Source organism: Electrophorus electricus, chromosome 15 (genome assembly GCF_041902795.1).
Source record: "Electrophorus electricus isolate QZ-2024a chromosome 15, ASM4190279v1, whole genome shotgun sequence".
NCBI lineage: Eukaryota > Metazoa > Chordata > Actinopteri > Gymnotiformes > Gymnotidae > Electrophorus > Electrophorus electricus.
The window spans coordinates 12,614,121-12,636,517 of NC_137511.1; the positions used below are offsets into that span (position 1 = coordinate 12,614,121).

A 22,397-nucleotide genomic window follows, 5' to 3' on the forward strand; every position below is an offset into this window, starting at 1 on the left:
AGTGAAGGAACTGTTTCCAAACTCTTTGTAGGTCATCAGGTTAATACTTTATTTGTATGGTTGTAGCATGGACAGAGGGAGACAGGAGAACTAGAGCAAAGAAATAAAGAGAAGTGGATAAAATATAGATTGCAGGCTTGATTTGGCAATGTGTTGACAGGTCTTTGTATTAAATGGTCACAAAGTCAACAAGAAACAACTAAACTTCTCAAACATTTCAGGAAATGTGGTCAAATATGTGAACCTCTAAAACAATGGCACAACTGTAACTTTACATTTTCACAATACCAGACAAATCAGTCACATGCCTACAACTATGACCAACAGCAGAATACGTGTAGCTACTAAATTTGAGCCAAATTGATCTCTCTCGCTGTTGGTTGTTTCTGGGTGGACTGCGGGTGTTGTTTGACATTTAGGAACAGCTCAGTCTAAACAATGTGGGTGCATCCTATCACTTTTCGGCCTTCTTTCCATTTAACTTTTTACCTACTTTACAAATGTTCTCTGGACGACCCCGTAACCTGATGTAATGCAGTGACCATATTTTGGAATGTCTCCCAAACCTTGGAGCAGGTTTTGAAGAACCAAAACCTGTGTTCTTGAAAAGTTTTGAATTAATGATCTAAATGATTGCTGCCTGCAGGAAGGTTCGTGTTAACACTGACACTGTGTTATCTCAGAGATAGGAATAAATTGGTATGGAGTTACGAATTTGGTTTGGTAATCACAAATTTGGTAAGGTGCATGAGCTTATGTGTGTAATCTTATTAGCTTATTTCAGACTTGTGTCTACAGTAATGCCTGCTAATTGAATTGTGATTCCTATTTCTATGTACAACTATAAAGGGATTTAGATGTTGTCCGATAGTTGGGAGTTTCATGATTCTTACTGATTTGTTTTTTGAGACCATCTATGATATATTTCTGGAAATCAACATATGACAGATTTTGGATCTCAAAATCCAGTGAATGATTTCTTTCCTTCTTCTTCTTTTTTTTTTTTAAGAAATTTTGATAACTTTGGTGGACTTTTAAAAGCTTCACTTAGACGTGTTCAACCTCCACTTCCTTAGTCAGCCACAGGTACAGACAGGTAGCCTAATTTGTTTAAGGAAAGTGTGCAGTGGTACAATAAAAACAAAGGTTGGTTGGGGTCCAAAACGAACACTGGTTTGGTGGCAAGCCTCAAGGGATATATGTTTTGGTTTTTTGTTTCCTTGCAAGTGCATACACACATACACACTCTCTCTCTCTCTCTCTCTCTCTCTCTCTCTCACACACACACACACACACACACACACACACACATGCACATGTAGATACATGAAAAGCTCCTTGTACCTACCCTACACCCAAATAAAGTAACACACCTTCGCATTTTACCCTCTGGAAATTAACAGTGCTACGGCATCATTGCACAGTTTCAAACACGCTCACTTCAAAAGGAGAGGAGAAGTTGTTTGGGAACGGGAAGGAGAACTGGGGAGACTGTCATGGGAGGGGTGGGCAAAGGAGTTTGTAATTGCACAGCTTATGCTGTGGTTGAGAAAAAGACACAAGGCAGGCTGGGGGCTGCACTTTTTGGTTTCAGGTTTAAAATGAATGAACAAAAAAGATTTAGCCGAAAAAAAGACAGCTTGACAGCAGATAGTATTTCAAGCATACCAGCAGAGAAAAATGAAAGCTGAAGAGAACCACATATGAGAAAGAAAGTGAAGATTGTTATGACAATACCAGAGGATACTGAAGAAGCAAGTGTTGCTCATGCGTTATGATTATATTGAATCCAAGTTCCTAGACATGTTTCTAAGACTACTGTATATATGTGAATACCTCATAGCGCTTTATTATTACATGTCATTTTTCAAGTCAGAAAACAGAAGTCGTCTACCATACTGTTCATTTTTTAACCTCATGACTAAAATTACATTCATATTCATTTGTACTTGAAAAACCATCTTCAAGCACAATCCTTGTCTCTCTATCAAAAGGGAAAATATGTAAAATAAACAAATAATATTGTTTAAAAAGATACAAAAACAGGAAATTCCTAAGGAGCGCTCAGGGCACTCCAGCTCCTAAGCATTACAGCTCAGACCCTGTGCAGGCGTCAGGAGTGGCTGACGTCATCTTTTGCTGTTTCGTGCACTGCGGAGGAGACGTGGAGAGAGAAAGAGTCAGCTAGCCAATGGAACCCTCGGCTTGGTAACCCTCGGTAACAGGCTTTGTAAGCTCACATCTGCCTGAAAACAGCATTCGCCAGCTGCGCTGTTGCACTTCTCCTAGAACATCATTTTTCTCAGACTTTATAATGGAAGCTCTACGGGCAATATCAGACTCACTGGACATTGCTTCACTTCTTTCGCTCTCTCTCTCTCTTTCTCTCTCTCTCTCTCTCTCTCTCTCTCTCTCTCTCTCTCTCTCTCTCTCTCTCTCTCTCTCTCTCACTCTCACCCACCTCATGCTCTCTCCCAGATTTCCATCAAGGGAATACAGTACCTTTGGTGGACACCAGGGGGCACTGGGGAGAAGAAGGCCACTAAACGTAAGCTGACTTATATTCTTTACTGGAACAAACAATAAGATACTAGAAGTACACAGACATTTTAACAAGGTTTTGTGTCCAGTTCCTCATTTAATCCTCCAAACAGTTATTCCATCTTCCACTTCTACAAACCAAACTGAAACATAATCTTTGTACATAACATCGTGAAATGTAGAATCAACCCTCAGTTACCATTGATTTTAAGTTACCAAGCCACCAAAAACCTAGTTAGTAAAAGATCACATATTAACAAGCTCCATCCAGTATGACATGTAGTTAAGCTATCAAGCTGCTAAGTTATGACTGACGAAGGAAGAACCTCATCTAATTTTTCTACACGCTGATCTACAAAGGTTGTAACAGCCTGTCCAGGAATGATACTCCTATACTTAAAATCCCCATGGAACTGGTATAGCCCAAGGCTGCTATAGCACAAAAGTGGCTGGCTACAACTGTGCATGCATACATCACTCTCAACACACCCACGCACACAAGCACACGTGTTCACATCTGCCGACACCCACATAAAAGCCAGTACTGAAAATACACACAACAGAACCTACAGTTACATAATGTAAGAGGGCAGCTACCCCAAACTTCTACATGCATGACGAAAGTTTCATACACACATGCACACATGTGCGTGCACGCACACACACACACACACGCGCGCACGCACGCACACGTGCTCACACAAACACACACAGACATACACACTCATGAAACTGTAAGCTATCATCTTCCTTCACTGAGTTGAGTGTGTTGAGCCTTTTTAGGTAAATCCTTTTGCTTGTAATGAAAAGCTCGGTCCCCATATTATTACTATTAGCGGTGTCAATATATCAATATTATTAACAACATCATTATTGGTATACTGTCACTAGTGGGAAGCAGACTTAACTAATAATTTTTTTTTTTTTTTTTTTCTGGAAACACACACCCTGTTAGCGATTATTATTTATTGGTTATACCTATTATCACAATAAATCTGAGAGGACATAAAACCAAGCTCTAACTCTTCTAAAGAGGGAGAAGGGTGGCGTGTCAGAGGTGTGTTTTGCCAGTGGCAGAAAGATATCGGATCTTTAGATCATCACTTCCCCTTCACCCATTGGCCCTACCTCCAAAACACCCCTCCGTCACTTCACTATGGTTGATTCCTACATATGCCTATAGTTTTGCTACTTTACAAAAGAGAAGAAAGATCTGTGCAAGTAGTTCAGTTAACAAACAGAACAATAAACTCTCTTCAATCAAAGGCCTGGTCCTCTTTTAAGCTGTACAGTATTCCTTCACTGCTTCTGCCTCAATATTCACTCATGGGTTGCCACTGTCTCGCTTTGTGCTACTGCTACTGCTGCTATTGTATAGGCTGGGGTTGACCATTAAAGGGTGGGGCACTGTTCCTGCGAAAGGGGCACCTGTTGCAGCATAATTGAAGAGAGTGGGTAAAAATGGCAAGGGCTCTACTTTGTCCCCTGATGCCATCATATTGAGAGCCATGGGCAGAGCTGCAAGGTTGTATGGGTATGGTAGTAACTGTGGGCCATAGAGCAGGTGATAGGGATCAGGGTAAAAGGGCAGTTTGGATGAGTCAGTATGGGGTACCATCTTCCCCAGTGCCCCAAAAGATAGGGGTCCAGGGGGGTAAGACATCAGGATCTGGTCCTCTTGTTTCTTACCAGAGCAGTAGCCCCCTGGTATAATCAAAGGAAGTGCAAACTCCTGAACAGGATAGCTGGATTCCCTCCGAGGGTCTGTTGCTGTTGAAGAGGTGCTGTCCTTTGTCTCTGATTCTGAACGGGGCACATGGGGGTGCAGCACAGCACAAGAAGAGGGGGGCTCGCTACCCCGACCTGAACCCGTTGGAAGCGCAGGTCTTTGTTTCTCGGCACCGTGCATGCCTTGGTGTGATTGGTTCTGTTCCAAATGTGGACGCAACTGCAGGTTTAATGGGCCTGGAGAATGACAAGGGGACTGTGGGTGCCTTTGAGAGGGTCCTTTTTGAGTGGTTTGAATGACAGAGCATGTGGGAGAGGGTACGGGACTTAGCGGCTCTTCTTTGGGCACAATGAGCGTCACTTCCTCTTCTGTGGAGCACTTTTTGTTGGTGGTGGCCTGGTACGCAGCTTGCTGGGCTAGCTCCCTCTCCCTTGCCAGTATAGTTTGCATTGATAGATCCTCTGCTTGGCTTCTGCTACCAACTCTGGGTACTGGAAAGATCCTAAGATCTTGAGCCTCCTGCAAATTATTTAAATGGTCCATGTTGTGAATGTCCTTGTGTCTGTGTGTGTCTCTTTCTGCCTCGTCACCAGCAGCACAACCCTTGACTGCCTGCAGTGCCATAGTTGTACGTTCAGTCTGTGTTCTAACCTTTGGCACCGTTTGCATTTGACATACTTGACTCGGTCTGTCAGTAGGTGTGCGGCTTCTCCTCCTCTGGTCCTGTGTATCTAGATTCCGTTTCTCGGGGGTTCGGAAGTCCAGGCATTCTGCTCCATTCATGACCAGTACACTGGGGAGACCAGGGGAGATGACCTTTGACCTTTCCACTGTGGGGCTGAGTCTAACTGGGGAGGATGTGGTACACAACTGTGGACTGTGAATTGCTAGCTTTGGGCTTTCATCAGCACCTACTCTTTGGTGCTCCGCATTTCCCTCACCGAGCTGAATTTCTGTGTGTTGGGAATCTGTTTTAGGGTAGCTTATAACAGGGATGGCCCGTGCATGCTCTTCTGTAATGTCTTTGCTTTTATCTTTGCCTGTCTCTGGTATCACAGAGCTGTAACTTTGTGTGACCGGCATTTGCTGCACGATTTCTGCAGAGCCACCTAGCTCGTGTCTCTTCAGGTGGCAGTTCAATGCGGCTGCTGTTTTGCATACTTTATCACACTGTGAGCAGGTGTATCTGGTCAAAGGCCTTCTTCCCAAGCGAGCTGGACTACCCTTTTCTAAGAATCTCCTGCTCAGTGCATCACCTCCCTCTGGTAGTTCCATGGCATTTTCTTTGCTTGATAACTGTGAGTTACATGGAGCGGAGGTAGACAGAGGTTTGTTTTTTGGATGATTCGTTCTCTGATGCTCCTCTAACTTGGTCTGAGAGGGAAATGGAGCTCTGCACAGTAGGCACACAAACTCGAATAGATGTGTTAGCTCGTGTTTATCACGTTTCCTAGAACTGGAGAACCAGCGGCCACAAGACCCACATTCAGAAGCGTGGTCTCCAGACCACCGTTGCTTAATGGTAGAGGAACCTGTGTACTGAGTATTCAGCTTGGGCAAAGCTACAGAGAAAGGGGGGTCAAGCTTTTCAGGGGCCCCCTTCTCTTCCTTCTCCTGTTCAGTTATTGAGGATACAGAAATAGCTTGTGTGCTGTCTTTGACCTCCTTCTGGTGAATAACCTCTTTCTCTGCTTCTTTTACTTCTTCTTCTTCTTCCTCCTCTCCACCATCCACCTCTTTGTTTACATGGTTCATGAGCTTTTCCGCTCTCCTCATTAACCTCAGGGATCGTTTGTAATGCATTTTGCGTTGCCAGCTCTTGACCTTCTGCATATGCAAAGCCTTCCGCTTGGGTTTGTAAGAATAGTAGGGTCTCCACAAGTTGTCTTCTCTGTCATGCTCATTCCTGTCCTCCCTTACTTCCTGACGGAAGAAATACCTCCTCACCTTGCCTGCCACTCTGGGGTTTTTCCACTTGGGCTCCTCCTCCCTTCCTTCCTGGCTGGAACTGCGATGACCATGGTGTTTGCGGTGGTGGTGATGGGTGTGTCGCTGCTCTCTCTGGTCGTCATGCAGAAGATTGCTCTTTTTGCCTTTGCTCAGAGATGGGCTTTTGTCTCTCATGAGGTCTGTCTCAGAGATACTTCTTTTGACAATGGCCTCCTCTCCGATGCGCACGGTGATCTGACATAGAGGCCCACTTCCCTTGACCTCTGAATCCACAGATATGGGCACCGCCTTGCTTGACTCATTCTTGCTATGAGCTTTACGGCCTTTGTGGAGCTTCTCTGTAGGTTGTTGGATTTTGGGGGCTTCTGTATTGGAGCTGCCTGTCTCCCACCTACTCTGGCCATGTGAGTGTTCCTTCTGACTATGCTTTTTCATTTGCTTTTGGGAAGCCTTAGAAATTGCCTGATTGCTCTCGGAGGGGCTCTTTCCATCCTCAGAGGATATCTTATTTCTCTGAACAATGACGGAGGATTGGAGTGATGTGCCATGCATGATAACTGAGGGTTTGCTATGTCCAAATGTAATGACAGAAGAAACAGCTGCCTCTGAGCCCTTGAGTGGTTTGACTTTGCTGCTGCTGTTGCCAGAAAGATGTACATCTGACCTCTCTTTGTCACTGACCTCACTGGCCATCTCTGTCTGGGACATCTTCTTGCACTGGTCAGTACCCGTCTTGATGATGAATCTGTCTGGGTCCGGTTTAATGTCTTTAATGTCTTGTGGATGAACGTCTTTAAGTAAGGACTCCAGTTTACTGGGGTCTAGAGCCGTAGGGAGGCTGCAGTCGAGAGGCAGAGGCAGGGTAACAGATGAGTCAGGTTTGAGCAGTCCATCAGCCAGAGCCTGGCTGTACGTTTTGTAGGGCCGTTTCTGGGAGCGCATGGGAAGCAAGCGATAGAGTTTAAGGGCATTAACCTTCTGCTTATAGCCCCCATTGGCTGTCTTCTCACTTGAGATAAGCCCCGGGCTAATGCCATGGAAGGTCTTTTGATGTGTTTTGAGGTTGTAGTAGGTTGGGAAGGCCTCCCAGCAAAATATACACTGGTATCGCCTTTCGCCAGTGTGCCACACCTCGTGTTTTGTGCGATATTCTGCAAGAGCAAAAACCTTGTCACAGTAGTGGCAGGGGTACTTCCGGCGCCATGAGTGCACATTGGAGTGTCGCTTGAGGCTGGACAGGGTCATGTAGGAGCGCTCGCACACAGAGCAGAAGTAAATGATATGTCCGTCAACAACCTTCACAAAGTGATCCTCCTCCCTCAGGCCATCGCTGTGAACTAGCGCCCTGGCGTGATGCCCATGGAGACCTCGCCTCTTCTTTAGGGGCCGGCCGGGCCCCGTCTCCTGTCCGCACTGCTCTTCAGCCCTGCCTGCTTTCTCCCCCTCCCCTTCCTCCAAGGGTTCCTCTTTGGGTTGGACGGGGAAAGCTGGCAGCGCTTGCCGGCAGGTGGCCTCGTGGGACAGCAGTCTTTTATTATGGATGAAGGCTTTGCCACAGTGGCGGCAGCTGAGCATTCGTCCCCCCCGGTGGAGGCGCATGTGGACAGTGAGAGATGAGGCGGTGCTGAACAGACGGTGGCACACCCCGCACAGCAGCTCTGGCTTTGGCACCGCCCGGTACGAGTCATGGAAAGATGGAGGCGGGAGAGTCAAAGGAGAGGTAGAGGGGGGAGAAAGGGGAGGGGGGTTCGATGAAGAAGAAGGTGGGTTGATACTGGGGAGAGGAAGGCTCAGTTCCACATGTAAGCTATTGGCCTTCCGTTTTTTACCTTTTGAGCTTTCCGGGTCCTTTGTCACCTGACCTTGGTACGCTCTCGCACTCAGGTTGAATAAGATATGTGCTGTCTCTGTGGTTGAGTGTTCTGGGTAGTCATTAGGCAGACCAGCTCCAGATGTCTCCGAGTAGTCCATGTTAGCAGTTGTGTGCAAAGCAGATGTAGGAAAATGGGGACCAGTACCAGCCACAGAAAAAGACAATGTGGATTTGCTGACAGGTGCAGTCAGATCAATAGGGAGAGTAGAGGAGGAAGAGCAGGGCAGGTAGTTCGATTTTGATACTTTGGACAACTGTTTGTCTCTGAGAGTTTCCTCCTTCCACAAAGTGCCATCTGAGGCTTCCCTGTCACATGTCATAGAAGAGGAAGGTGGATGAATTAAGGGACATTGCTTTTGTGCAGAGAAACCAGGCAGTCCAGCACTGATGGGGAAACTGAGGGATATTCTCGTAGTTTTGGCACTATCCACTTCATCTGTTCCCTCACCCATCCTATCTCCTCTCATCTGTTTATTTCTGTGTTTCATTTGATTATTTTCCTTGAGTCCTCTGGGATGCTCTTTGAGGCTGCAGTCCACCTCAGACAGACTATCACGGAAGCAGGATATATAGAAGCCACTCAGCAACGTCAGGAGCAATGAACAGAGCGAGGTAAACACTAGAACAGGGTCCACCACTGAAACGGAAGATTGCCGGGCATGCGGGAAAGGAGGAGAGTCTGGTGAAGAAGACCTCAGCTTGTGGAAGCAGATGCTGTAGGTGGTGATGACTCTTAGATGGATGTGGAATTGTGTCTTTTCACAGACTGGAGCGCGGCCAACCGGGCACTGTTCAATTAGCTCCAAGGGTGCAATGCTGGTGTGGAGGGAGTGCCAGCCGTCCATTTCGGACACCATGACCCCACCCCTAAACCTGCGAAACAGAACAAAACAAAACTAAATTAATGGTGGCATTTCAATTAGATTTGCTAGACAGCTACTTGTTGTAGCACATAGAAGCAAAAATCAACTCATTTTTCAGCTGAAAAATGCGTTGCAACTCAATAACGAAACTGTAGCACTTCCTCTGACAAATCATGCATACTTTGATTTAAAACATGCCTTCCAAATATATAAAAAAAAGAAACACCACACACATGAAATGAAATGAAGGGCAGATACACATAGACGACTCAGTGAACAGAGATGGTTTCAGTCTCTCATTCAAGCCCTCGTTTCAGCATGACAAAACTGGAAAGAATCTCAGCAATCAGTCCTACTGTGCCACAGTATTCCCGTCACCTCATAGAATGCTGCTAAAGTTCAGTCTGCTCCCAGAACAGAGTTGACTCTCAGCTTAACGCTTCAACTGCACCAGTGCTATAGAACGACGAATATCGCAAAGGTTGTACTTATGGTTGCATGGTGTGATTTTTGTAAAGATGGTCATATTAAACCCTTTGATCCTTCTTTTTATCTAATTATATAATGAAGGCAGCATGGAACGTGCCATAAGATGAGCACTGTGACGTGTTTTGTCTGCAGTACTGGATTTTTTTTTTTACCATCCGCACATACTCATCAAAATAACTTTGTTTGCTTCTTAATTTTTTTTCATCTTTATAAAAATGACACTATACGTAGTTTAAGCGGTTGTAATTAATGCGACACAAGAAATATCCTCAGTCATGATTCTCTGCCTGCATTTCAGGCAGGCAGGCAAGCAGGCCTCTGTAAAATTCCACAGGCAGCCCTGAACACACTGAAACTAGGTCAGCACTGTTATTGCAGAGAGGGAGTGCGAGAGCGAGAGAGCGAGCGTGCAAGCAGAGAGAGAGAGAGAGAGAGAGAGAGAGAGAGAGAGAGAGTGCAACAGAGAGTCAGAGAGACAGAGAGACGGCAGTGAAAAGAGAGGCAGGCCAGAGACAGGAACAGCCAAATACACACACATATGGACACAAGACACACGCACACACACGCACGCACACACACAGATACGCACATTAGCAGGGACGAGCACACAGTCCCTCAACCACACACACATACCTAGCACATTTGCAAGCTTGCAGGCGCATATGAACAGGTTTGCCTGTAAACAAGCTACTTAACAGGTAGCTTCACCAGCACACCACAAGCGCAGCCACTGACACTGTGCAAAGGAAGTACCAAGAAATAGGACTGTAATTATAGATGTTACATAATGTAGAGATTTGAGAGGCAAAGACAGAACATGTATAGGTTAGAAATAAATGCTCTTTATTACGAGCTGCTTGTCTGTTACATCAAGTATGCTGTGTGAAATATAATAGAAGAAATGTCATCGTTTGCACCTGTTTTAATAGACGTATATGGCAGCTTAAAACGCACAATGCATTCAAGGGTTCCACATGTCAACATTTTCACATCAATTGTACTATGGATGGGGGAAACACATCTGCCCCTCTCTCTCTCTCTCTCTCTCTCTCTCTCTCTCTCTCTCTCTTTCTCTTTCTCTCTCGCTCACCCTCACCCTTCTCTCCCCTCTTTGTGCGTGACGCACACGCTGCCTCCCAATAAGCCTTCTCTAGCTCAAGGCGCTGGCCAAGCGTGACAGGGGCTTTTGCAGCCCAAAGCGCCCCCACCCCCACCCCCTACTCAAACATGCGACCGCCTAAGACGGTTAGAGCGACAAACACGCAGCCGACTGCACCACCCTAAAAATACGGCCCTGCACACGCTCCGCTGGCGGCCCGTAAAATAACAAGCAAAACAAACACTGGGCCGCTTCTCCCCTCCGCACAGCGGGCCGGGTGTAAAACGAGGGAGCTTGTATGAAACTCATTAGCAGCCAAGAGAATAGCAGGGCTGGATAGGAAGGCGCCTTCATAACACCGCTGTTTTGTACCATCCCTGTAGTGACATAGTCCCATGCACTGTCTCACTGAAAATGTCTCAAACAGGAAGAGTTCTCTCACTTTACGCGTAGCGCGCTGGACGCGATACGAGAGGAGGCCGATTAGGAATCTGCTTATGCGGCACGGCTTCTGGAAGTTCTTCCATTTCCTATAGGCAGTGGGGTGAGGCGGAGCGCCTGGTGCTGGCGAGAGGAGGAAGCACCGAAGCGACCCGCGAAAGCACCCACAGGGCCGAGCTGCACTGGGAAAAGGGGGGCGTCACCAGATCCTGAACTCTGCACAACCCCCCGGCCAAAAAAACATGGTGGAGTCAGCCATAGGGAGGGAGGGTGGGGGTGCCAGGGTGGGTGAAAAGGACCGGAGTGGTTGTGAGGGGGTGAGCAGAAAGGGGGCGGGACAGGGAGGTATGGAGGGGTTAAGAGGTTGTGGTGGTTTCCAGCTCTGTCCTTCTTCCTCACCCCTGCGACGCTCAAAAGCAGAATGTTTATGCGGCGCTTTCCCCCTGCATAACGTGCGGTGTCGTCTCAATCGGCCATGGTGAGCCCTGCCCCGGAGAATGTACCCATGTGTAAAGCCACAATTGTCACGGTCCACTTGCTTTCGACCCAGCAAGTGTTTCTCATAATTCTTTCACCATAATAGAGTCAATTTATGCATTCAAAGTGGAGTGAGACCCATTCAAATGAAATGTGCAGTGAGAAGGGTAAAATAAACGCCAACCAGCTGACTATAGGTGTTTCCCCAAGATTATATTCAGTTCTGCCTGCTAGTTAGGGTTATCCTGGGTTAAGACAAATTAGGGTTATCCTGGGTTAAGACAAGTTAGGGTTATCCTGGGTTGAGACAAGCAATATAACATGTGTAGAGCATTACCATAACAGAAACATGGAGGGCTGACTTACTTTTGTAGTGTCATAACATACCATACCAAACCCTAATATATGCTAAAGTGTACTAACCAATCCTAGCTAAAAAATATATTATTATATGCTTGATCAGTGAGAAGGAAGACAAGTTGGGAAAAAATTCCACACCCATTAAACCATTTTGTAACAGTGAAGGGGAAACTGCTTACTCCTACATCATGATTCCGGTGAGCCCTCTGGCCCTAGTTAGTCCTTATGAACGTTATAAACAAGCTACACAAAAAAGCAACAGGAAGGTGGTGATGGTTAAACTAGCCATATGTGCCACCTGGTATTAAGCAATAGTATTCGACGGCATATGCCAGTTTTGTCGTGCCTTGTTTTAATCAAATTGGTACATTCCAAAAACAACACTTGCACAGTTTCAGCAATTCTCATTTGCTCCGACACAAAGTATCTCAAAGCCACACTTACTCAGTAAAATGTATCTCTTACAAACATGTAGCTGCTCTTCATTTCAGTTATAACTGAGCGAGTCATCGGCCCTGAAAAAGAACTGCGTGGTAGAGCCAGAAGAGGAGAGGATAAGGGAGGCAGGCCTTGTTTAGCACCACACACACACACACTCTCTCTCACACACACACACACACACACACACACACACACACACACACACACAAACACACATATGAGCGCGCTCACATACACACAAACAGGACAACACTCATTTCTCATGTCCACGCAGAACCAAAACAACAACATCGCTATGATAGTGGTAAAGAAGCGCATGAGGCAGGAAGAAGAGTAGAATTAGAAACAGAAGAGAAAAGAGTCTCTCTCCCCCACTCCCTTTCTCCGCTAGGCAAGCACACAACAAGACAACGTACCTCGGAAAACCTCCTGCTGCATCTCTGCTGCGATGTGTTCTCTCTCTCTCTCTCTCTCCCTCCCTCGTTCTGTGTGTGCTTGTCTGCGTGTGCCCGCGTGTGTGTGTGCACGCGCGTGCGAGTGAGCGAGCACAGGCAGGGAGAGACGCGTGCACACACACACAGGCAGCACTATGTACAGACCGAAAGCAGGAACAACTCTCACACTCTGGTTCTCCCCTCCTCCCTCTCCTTCTCTCTCTCGCTCACTGTCTCCCTCTCTCTCTCTCTCTCTCTCTCTCTCTATATATCTATCGCGCCTGCTCGCCACGCACACGCTCTGGCTCTCCAGTTCTCTCTTTCAGTTTGGTTCGGACACACGATTCTAGGGTGTTTTCACATATCCATCTTCCCCTATTCCGCAAGCTGCCCCCTTTTGCCTTCCCGTCCTCATTTGAATTCCAATCCCCACCCCTCACCCGCACCCCTGTTTTGTTTTTTGTTTTGTTTTTTAATTGGGAACTATTGTTCTTCACCAACAAACACGCATGCACACTCTCCTTTCTGTACTCCATGTACACAAAGCCCAGTGATAGCGAGGGAGGGAGGGAGAGTGAAAGAGAGGGAGAGAATGAGCGAGGCAGAGGACGCCATTTAAGCAGTTTGTTACGAGTCCTGCCAGTCCCCAAAATGGCTGAAAACAAACAGGAGCCATGCCAACAGGAAAAAAAAAAAAAAAAGAAAAAAAAAAAAACGGGCACAGCGAGAGACAGACAGAAAGGAGATAAAGAACGAAAGAGAAGAGTGAAGAGAAACAGGAAGAGAGAGAGAGAGAAAGGGACAAGGGTAAGAGAAAGAAAGAGAAGAGGGAGAGAAGAAAATACTTTGGTGGAAGGAGAACTTTTTCAAGGAAAGAGATCAAAGAGTGAAGTAGGTAGGTGTGGGTTTTCCTTTTCTCCTCCCTTTGCTGCCCTCCATAAAGAGGTGGAGGTTTATGGTGAGTGGTGCTGAAACACCCAAGTAAATATTTTAAGAGTCCAGATAAACTAACCTGTATAAAAGACAGAAAGAGAAACCGTTCGGGCCTCCACATCAGACCTTGGGCTGGCATATAAGACGAGAACACATCTGCTCTTAAGTATCAACCATTCCACATTAGATCATTACACATCAGGCCTACCAAGCGTAACTAGCAGTTTGTTTTGCAATGCTCTCTTTAGGCTAGCAAACTCATAATGCAGCATAATACGAAGAAAGATTCTTGTATGAACATGAAGCAACTGAAATTGGAACAAGCTCTCTTTGGGCAGTCAGAGTGTCTCTTCTTTATCTTTCCCTTTGCTGTCTCTCCCTACTTGGCTGGCAATTTTTATTTGAGTTTAATTTTCAGAAGAGCTCCTCATTACACTCACCCACTCTACACAATCTCTCCTCTGCCTCTTGTTACCCCCCCCCCCCCCGGTTTGCTCTCCCACCTTCCCTCCTGTATTGTGTGCCAGGCCACTTGTCTCCATGGGAACTCAGTATTAAACGGGTGTCATTCTCATGATCCTGCTGGCTCCTTAAGAAACTTTTGCTTGATCACTCAGTTCTCACCCAATTTATCCCTCAGTGCCTAATGCTGTTCACAAGTGTCCAGCCGTTTGCCGTCTGCATGCTGTGATTCAGCGCGTGCCTGTCGGCGCGAACTGCCCTCGCCCCAGCCGCCCACAGGCCGCCGCTGACTGCTGGTTGAGGGAGGCGCGAGCAGTCCGTTCGTGCACACTCACCTCAAAGTCATTATGCTTTTCAGTGCAGAACTGGAGACACATGGCTGCAGAAATGAGAAGCAACTGGGAAACGTGTCCGTGGCTGAGGTGTGCCTGGTGCACACCAGCTCTGGAAGCTTAGAGAACGCTGCGCTCGGGTGCACCGGGTCCAGGGTCGGGAAGTCCCCAAGTGAGATTTTGCAAGACATATTTTGTAGTGACACTCTTGATAATGAAGCTTTGCTTCAAGTTTGTTGCATAAATGAATGAATGTATTAATTATTTATTTTCCCGGGGTTGTTTAGAATTATGTTGTATGAAAGAAAGCTAAAAAAACTGAGGTTTTATGTCTGCATTTTCATCTGTCAGTTAACTTGGACTGGAAATAATATGAAAAGTCAAGATTTAATCTGTTGACTGTATACACCAATGTTGACCTAGCCAGAAGCAAACAGGACCTCATCCCCACTTTTGGAATAAATTTGATTATTTTTATTTTTCCACACTTGGCCATCACAGGGCAGAACATCTTTTAGTTTTGTGTACTATGGAATCAGTGTGTGTGGAATGTCCCCCTACCCCGAGCTGATCAAAGACCATCTTTAATGTGACATATGGATCAGTGGACACTAACGAAGAAGCCATGCCCGGCTGAATCTCCACGACAACAAAGAGCTTGGGACATCTGGAGAGAGCCACACACAGACTCCTGGTGGGTTGGGGGGGGGGGGGGGGTGACAACTACGTCACTGTTTGTGTGAGATGTTAGGTTATAGTTGGAACTTTCAGTGACGTCATTATTTTGTATATGAATAAACGTTTTGGGTGATTCATGCTTGGTGCTTAGTCAAACGGGATTATTTTTAAAGGAGAATTGCATTGAAATTATATAGTTTTATATGCTCGTCAGTGTGATATAAATGAATGTGTACCATGTCTGCAAGCCGGCGTAAGAAAATTCTAAGAATTTTCCTAGCAAAATTCACCCCGTGACACTGCCTGATTGAACAGGACCGCGCACATACGCTGTAATTTAACTGATCGTGTTTTCTAACATGAGATATAGGTAGCCATGGGTAGATAAGCTTTTAAAACGATGGTATGGGTCTTGGTTCCTGGGTGCTTGGTTGATGATAAGAAAGCTAAGGCGCCTCGTCGCTGTAAAGAGGGCAGCCTGGGCTCCAGACCCCACAGCAGCGGATCCGCTCGAAGTTTGGTGACCTGTACAGCTCTACCGACGGCGCTGCTTCCACAAGCGCGCACGTACAGGCGTGCCGACCGTGGAGGCCATTGTTGTAGGATTTTCTGAGCTAGGTGAAACAAGGCCCCTTATTGCTCCCCGCAAAAGGGAGTTCTGCAACGCGCAAGTACGAGGCTCGCCGGAGGACGAGCACGCCGCGAGCGAGCGGTGTTTCCGCGTGACGTAATGGGGATGAGGTTCGTCAGCGAACACGAGCCAAAGCGTCGCTGACGGCAGTGAGCCTGTCACGGTCTGTGCGGCCCCACAATGCACCAGGAAACGCGGGCACACACACACAAAATTACTTGATGCTTGCTTTCATTGGAATTTATTTTCAATATGTTATTCAAAAACTTGCACGTCCTGCTTTATCTCATCGGTCTCATTTTATTCACTGACTGTTCATGTGGCCTGTTCAGGTGTGAACATGAGTTCCACCGAAAATTGATAAATTATACTGTGTCTGAAAACAAGTACATTATACTGATAACAACATAAAATGAACAGGCCACCATCTGTTTCGCAAACTAAGTATATGATGTGCTGAGTCCAACAATGTATATATTACATGGAAAATGTGGACAGCACTTCTATAATTGCTTATTAAATAATAAGTAATTATAGAAGTTCTGTCCATATTTTTGTCACATTAAATATACGGAAAGATATTCAAAGACATCTAAACACTAAAGAGGTCCAAACTCGCAAGCATCAGAGAACGACACGAGAAAGTGTTATGCCAAGAAAGCACATCTGAGAAATATTTTTAGGTATATTAATTATGTGCAATGTGCCTAAATAGGACAATGAGTGTCAATAGCTAAAAGTAGATGTCAAAAAAGGAAAGGTGCAAGATGAAAGGTGCGAGACCTTCGGAGGAGAGACTGGAGAGGATGGGTGGAAAATCTATTGGGAGGGGTGTGTGAGGGGTAACGGGGTGGGGGTGGGGCTTTTTCCACCGCCAGGGAAAGACTGGTTAAATCAAATTAATTAGCTTCTTTATCTCATAGCCTTAACTCAGGCACGTTGTACCAAGAGCGCGAGAGATAGTGAGGGGAGAATGTGTTTGAGTATGCATATGATGGTGGTTGAGAGTGGACTGTGGGTGGCATGAAGGACCTGTTTTTAATGCATTTATTCAGTAAATAAGGTAACGGGGGAAGACCAAGCTGTAATAGGCTGATCAGAAGGAAGGATATTTTGCTTGTCTTCAGCTGCGGAGAGAGGGGGATGTGGGAATATGAGGGTGACTGGTTTGCATTCTACAGCAAGGTGTTCCATGCATATATTTCCTCTTAATCCGCCACAGTCTTCAGCGCATCAGCAGTAGCTTCAGCCCTTCCTTCCTGACATGCCTCTTTAAATAGATCTCTCTTCCAGAAAGGAGCAGAGGAAACGGTGCAGGCTACCATCAGGCAGGGGGAACACTCAGAGGAGATCCCAAAAAAGGGAGGAAAAAGCAGAGAGAGAGAGAGAGAGAGAGAGAGAGAGAGAGAGAGACAGAGAGAGAGAGAAATGAGAAAGAAAGAAAGAAAGAAAGAAAGAAAGAAAGAAAGAAAGAAAGAAGCAGATGGTCAGAACTATATGGCAGCTTGCCAAGAAACGGAAACAGACCACAGCTGGGGGGTGGGGGGGAGCAGACTCTCAACAAACAATGGGTAGAGGAGGACTGACAGACGGACAGAAACCAGCATGGACTGAAGGGATCTAGGGCAGTGGGATGACCTTCTTCCCTTCCCTCCCGTTCCTTGACATTTAATGGACATCAGTCCAATCCAAGTTTACCCTGCTCATGGAAGACTACTTGGACCTGCTTGAACTGATATGGCTAGTATGTGGATCTTGCCTTATAATAAATTAATTGTAGTATACAGCACTTGCTTTAGAGAAAATAACAATCAGTTAACATACCTCATTTTTGGATCAACCTGTAAAGGTTGTATTTCATAAAAATGCAACATATTTGGCCCAACCAAACTCGTATTAAACACCAACAGTGGCCATTGATCAGCCTTGTACATAAAGCTCAATTTCCATCTCTAACAGATGCAGAGCATGTTTAGATCGGCCTTTTCTATTCATATAGCGCACATGCCTCTTTCGCCCCTAGTGGACATCCTCTTCTGTATTCAAGTGTACGTGCGTATGAATGTGTGTACGCATGCGCAAATTCATGGTGCTGGTGACATCACTAGGGAGTGTGCCGTTACCTTCAGAAAGAGCCCATAATCTGCCTTTAGTTGGCATACCTCTAAATCCACAACCATACATGTATTACCATAACTGCAATGCTAATTTAATGTTTGTTTACCTCCTTTCAGTAATTTTATGATTTTTTTTAATCAAGTGACTGTAGCCTCAATGTTAATCTTATGTTCAAAAACTTGCAATAAAATTAAATATATAGGCTTATAGCATTACTTAAAGCCAACATTTAGGGGTTTATAGTGTTAATTTATATGGGTAATGTAACAGTTTGCACAGGCAATAATTCATTTTGGGAACATTTTCACAAGATAATATGAACATGACAAGGCAGCATGTACTACTGCTCCACTTGATTCCACTGGGACATTTTACTCAGTACAGACAAACCCTGACTCGTTAAGACTGCAATGACCCAGAAACAGACTTATTTTATTGGCAAGTAAAAGGAATTTGACTTGGTGAAATTGCTACATAAAAAAAGGATAATTTAGAATATGAAAAAAAAAAGAGAGGGGGGGAAGGCATGAATCAAATGGATACAGTAACAATAAAGAACTTCCGAATATGCAGTGTGTGACAGTATTTACACTATAATACAGTAGAATTAAACTGATATGTGCAACATGGAGGACTTCTTATTAGGAGCTGGTTATTGAGCATTACTGCATGCCTAGGGTTTGACCAGTTTTTTTAAGCGCATTAATTTTTGAATAAGGTCAGATCCCAATCTTTCCACTTGATTTTATATAAAAGTAATTAGCAGTATGGGAAATGCAGAAGAGAGGAAAAAAAACCCACACACCACTCTTATGGAAAACCAGATCATCACTCACAAAAAAAAACAAAACAAAAAAAAAACATGTTTTTATATCCAGATTAAAGACAAGCCTTTTTAGCCATGCCCATACATGGTTTGTTTCCCTTTTGGTTTATATTACATTTCATAATTTTCAGTAGCTTCATTATAATTTGTAGTAGATAACATTATTAATGGTTTATCACATAACTTTCATATAAAGTACATTGAACATCTGCACTCAAAATGATGTGCTGTATAAATAAAAATTGTTAAAAACTATCAGTATTCATAAAGTCATATCCCCTCAGGCTCAACTTAACTAATGGGAGCAATTCAGAAGTAATCACTTTAGATAAACCTTCTGTGTCTCATGTGACAACAGAATTAAACATGAAGTTCATAAAAATACTAGCAAGTCCTGTAATAGCACTGGAGATTCAGGTCATTCAGGTGGTGAACAGCAGCTTGCAGTGAACAATCTCAGGTGAACCTGAATTACTCCCAGGGTGAGAATTAGGAAGGCCCAATTAAAGGCCTTTTTTCCTTCCCATTTTCAGAACATTTGAAATCATGCACACTCCCACATTTTGAGTTCTGAAAGAGTTTGACTCAACTGCACATTAGCACAAACATGTACAGACAAGTGATATTATATGCGCTAACTTCATTTTTCTGCCATTCCAAATTGTACAAATTTTGAAGACTGTCCAGCCTGTTAATGTACAGTCTTCTTAATTTCAGTGCATTTCATGCTTCTGCACATACAAAAACCACACGTGAACCCCCCCCCCCCCCCTTCAGTATCCTGTAGCCATAACGAGATGTTTTCTTAGGCTTTGGCATATTCTTGACCAAAGCCATTAAAGCTTAAAATGTGGACAAGTTTCTTTGAAAATGGTTTGCTTCTATCTACCTGGCTTGAACGAACCACAAGCGTAGTAACAAATATAGAAATATAAATATAAAAGTAGTAACAGCTGTGTTCCAGCAGAGGAGGCTATGCATGTTTCAATTACATAACTAGGTACCAATGTCTACCACACGGTGGCGTTAGTGTTTTCAAATGTGGCCTGTTGAACCAGAGTTCGCGCTTTAACGCCAATGTTTCCAGAGAAACCCATGTGTGAACCAATTGGTAAGAACTGGCTGATGTTCTGGGTAAATTTATTAAAATACTAATATACCCCCACACGGGGGGAGGTCAGAAAACGTCTTATGTAGTATATCGGTTTATTTTGAAATCAACGAAGAAATTACAAGCATTCAATGAAATACACACGATGCAAATTACGTTTAAAAAGGGGGCTGCACCAGGTCGAGAAGGGGATCACGGTGCTTTGAAAACTAGTCAAAAGTGCCGTTACTGTTGTAAAAATGACTTACATCGGCTACAAATAACTTGGCTAGCTATCGTAACAATATCCCCTCATGATAAAGTAATAACGCTAAAACACTTAAGACAGAATATCAACTATTAACTACAAAATTATATAACGCGTGTTCCCAGAGGCCCTCGATGTTGAACAGATAAGGGTCAAGCTGGACACGAACTATCCCACCGACTTAAGATACTTCCATAGGAAGGTGGAGGTCCTTACGTTTCCAACTGAATAAGATTAATAAGATTACCTTTTAGATGCTGAAAGCTAACGTGACGCTTAACGTTAGAAAGTAAACGACGCAACCTCGGTTCCCCCAACAAAAAAGACTAACCTAGGTTAGCGAGACAACTAGACTCCATATTTGTTCCGCGAATTTAACGGTAGACACCACAGCATTTGTGTTACAACAGTGCCAACATATTTTTTTTAAAGGTGACCGTATCAGCTAACTTGACATCTACGCTAACGCCAAAAGAAAAAATAATATACATCCAAGTTGCACAATATTGGACACGACTACATCCAACAAAGCAGATGGACTGTTAGACAACTCAGCTAAGCTAATGTTAGCCACTGTGACTACCAGCAAGAACCCAAACTTAAAAATATCAGCTAATTTCTAAACTAATTTCGAACAGTTGACAACATACGAAATTGCATATAGCCTAACTAAGCAACACTTGTAAAACCTATGAATCCATTTTACTACTACAAACGGTCCAAGCTATCCACACATTAGTTTTAGCTGTGTTAGCTTGCTAGCTACACAACAGAAGGAGGCAAAACCAACACGAGTAAAATCATGGCCTTTCTCGATAGGCTAGATGTTCACTATAGCTAACCAAGTATCCTGGACCATTCACAGCAGCAGGGTATTATAATATCACAATGCCAACTAAGTCATCTCTAACTACCCTACCTAGGTTAGCTAGCTATAGGGCACTGAACGGTGCGCCAACCTACTACCAGCATACCATGAAGACAGGCCAGCATAGCAGACCCGGCTACATCGCGCTGATCTCCCCCAATGTCTAAGCTCAGATGTGTAACCGAGGCTGGGTCTTTTATACAGCCAGATACGATGTAATCAAATCTGTAATTTAAAAGAGGTAATCGAAGAAGGACTTAATCCTTCCATCCAAAAAAAGCCAAAGGGCTTCTAAAATTTCCGATTAAAGTGACCAAGTTTTGTATTTATCACGAACCTAAGCACAATACACTTAATACGCCTTAATAATTCACACTAAATTGAAGCAAAATAGAGGACATCTTCGCTATAAAAGAGTTGTAATGAAGGTAGAGCTGATATCTTACTGGGTTGCTGGCTAACGTTAGCAAGCATCAAGACGGCCATATTGCGCGATAATGTTACCCTTCTTCTCCAACGAATACTGGATTTACAAGAACAAAAACTACCGTAGACTGTGCGTAATTTCAAAGGCAAAACTACCTGGCCGAATGATCAACAACAGAACTGGAGAACTAGTTCCATTCGTTTACCCAAAATAGACTTTAAACCAAAAGCGCATCCAATTACTAAAAAAAAGAAGAAAAAAGGCTTCAGTTGCTATCTAACATGGCTAAAGCTAGGCCAGGTTAGCTAACCGGTCACCAATTCTTTGGTACTTACGACGCAACACTTTGGAAAAGTGTTACTGGAATACATTAAAAAGTAACTTTTTTAGTTTTACGCTCCTTATCACACGTATGTTTCAAAATAAGAGAACATTTTTATCCATTATTTACCTCTTATTCACGCTAATTAGCTAACATGTTATTCTAACGTTAACTTCTCGAGATTGAAAAGGTGGCCTACAACGTAAATTTCAAATATACCGAGCAAATTTTACAGTACATTTATATTTCTTTTTAAAAAACACTACAAACATGCTAAACATAATAAATCCAAGGCTTTGGTTGTAGAAACAATAAAAATACAGTTGGTACAAAGCTCCAGGCTTTCTGGGAGCTTTCCAACTTGGCATACCGAAATCAGTGTCAGCTGTCCGCTCATTGCTTTTACTCGAGTCCGAGGATGTATGCATTTTTCCATAAAATATAAACAAAATGAGGAAATACTGTAAATATGGTAAATATTTGCAAGTGAGCTAAATAGCATTGTTACAATTAATTAAACTGCATACTGTAATAACTTTAAAATATATGTATATATTCGTGAATAATCAAGGATTGAAGTAGGCCTTTCGCGCGAGCTTCTTTTCCAAGACTCGTAGCTGATCCAGAGCGAGACGGACGGAACAGTACAGTTTTTTTTACTTTTGCTTAGGGGGGGAAAATATCCATCGGCAAACATCGGTAGAGTTCGTAAAAGAGGCGGACAATACGAATGTCGTTCTATCGC

The 22,397-nt window shown here is 44.3% G+C and overlaps 1 protein-coding gene and 1 long non-coding RNA gene across 4 annotated transcripts; one reads left to right on the plus strand and one right to left on the minus strand.

Moving 5' to 3' along the window:
- Positions 1 to 24: 24 nt before the first annotated feature.
- On the minus strand, positions 25 to 22,277 carry zbtb4 (zinc finger and BTB domain containing 4). Of its 3 annotated transcripts, XM_081697249.1 has the most exons (3): positions 12,680 to 12,860; positions 12,267 to 12,348; positions 25 to 8,966 (listed from the first exon to the last, which is right to left on the minus strand). In XM_081697249.1, the coding sequence occupies exon 3, from the start codon at positions 8,948 to 8,950 to the stop codon at positions 3,866 to 3,868; it is 5,085 nt and encodes a 1,694-aa protein (XP_081553375.1). In that variant the 5' UTR covers positions 8,951 to 8,966; positions 12,267 to 12,348; positions 12,680 to 12,860; the 3' UTR covers positions 25 to 3,865. The 3 variants fall into 3 exon arrangements, with proteins under 3 accessions (XP_081553375.1, XP_081553376.1, XP_026876709.2); XM_081697250.1 differs by lacking the exons at positions 12,267 to 12,348; positions 12,680 to 12,860 and adding an exon at positions 22,023 to 22,277; XM_027020908.3 differs by lacking the exon at positions 12,267 to 12,348 and having other exon boundaries at positions 12,680 to 12,858.
- LOC113584187 (uncharacterized) lies at positions 13,028 to 15,241 on the plus strand. The gene is made up of 3 exons (XR_003411392.3): positions 13,028 to 13,592; positions 14,451 to 14,596; positions 14,926 to 15,241. It is a non-coding gene; the product is annotated as an uncharacterized LOC113584187 (long non-coding RNA).
- Positions 22,278 to 22,397: the final 120 nt, after the last annotated feature.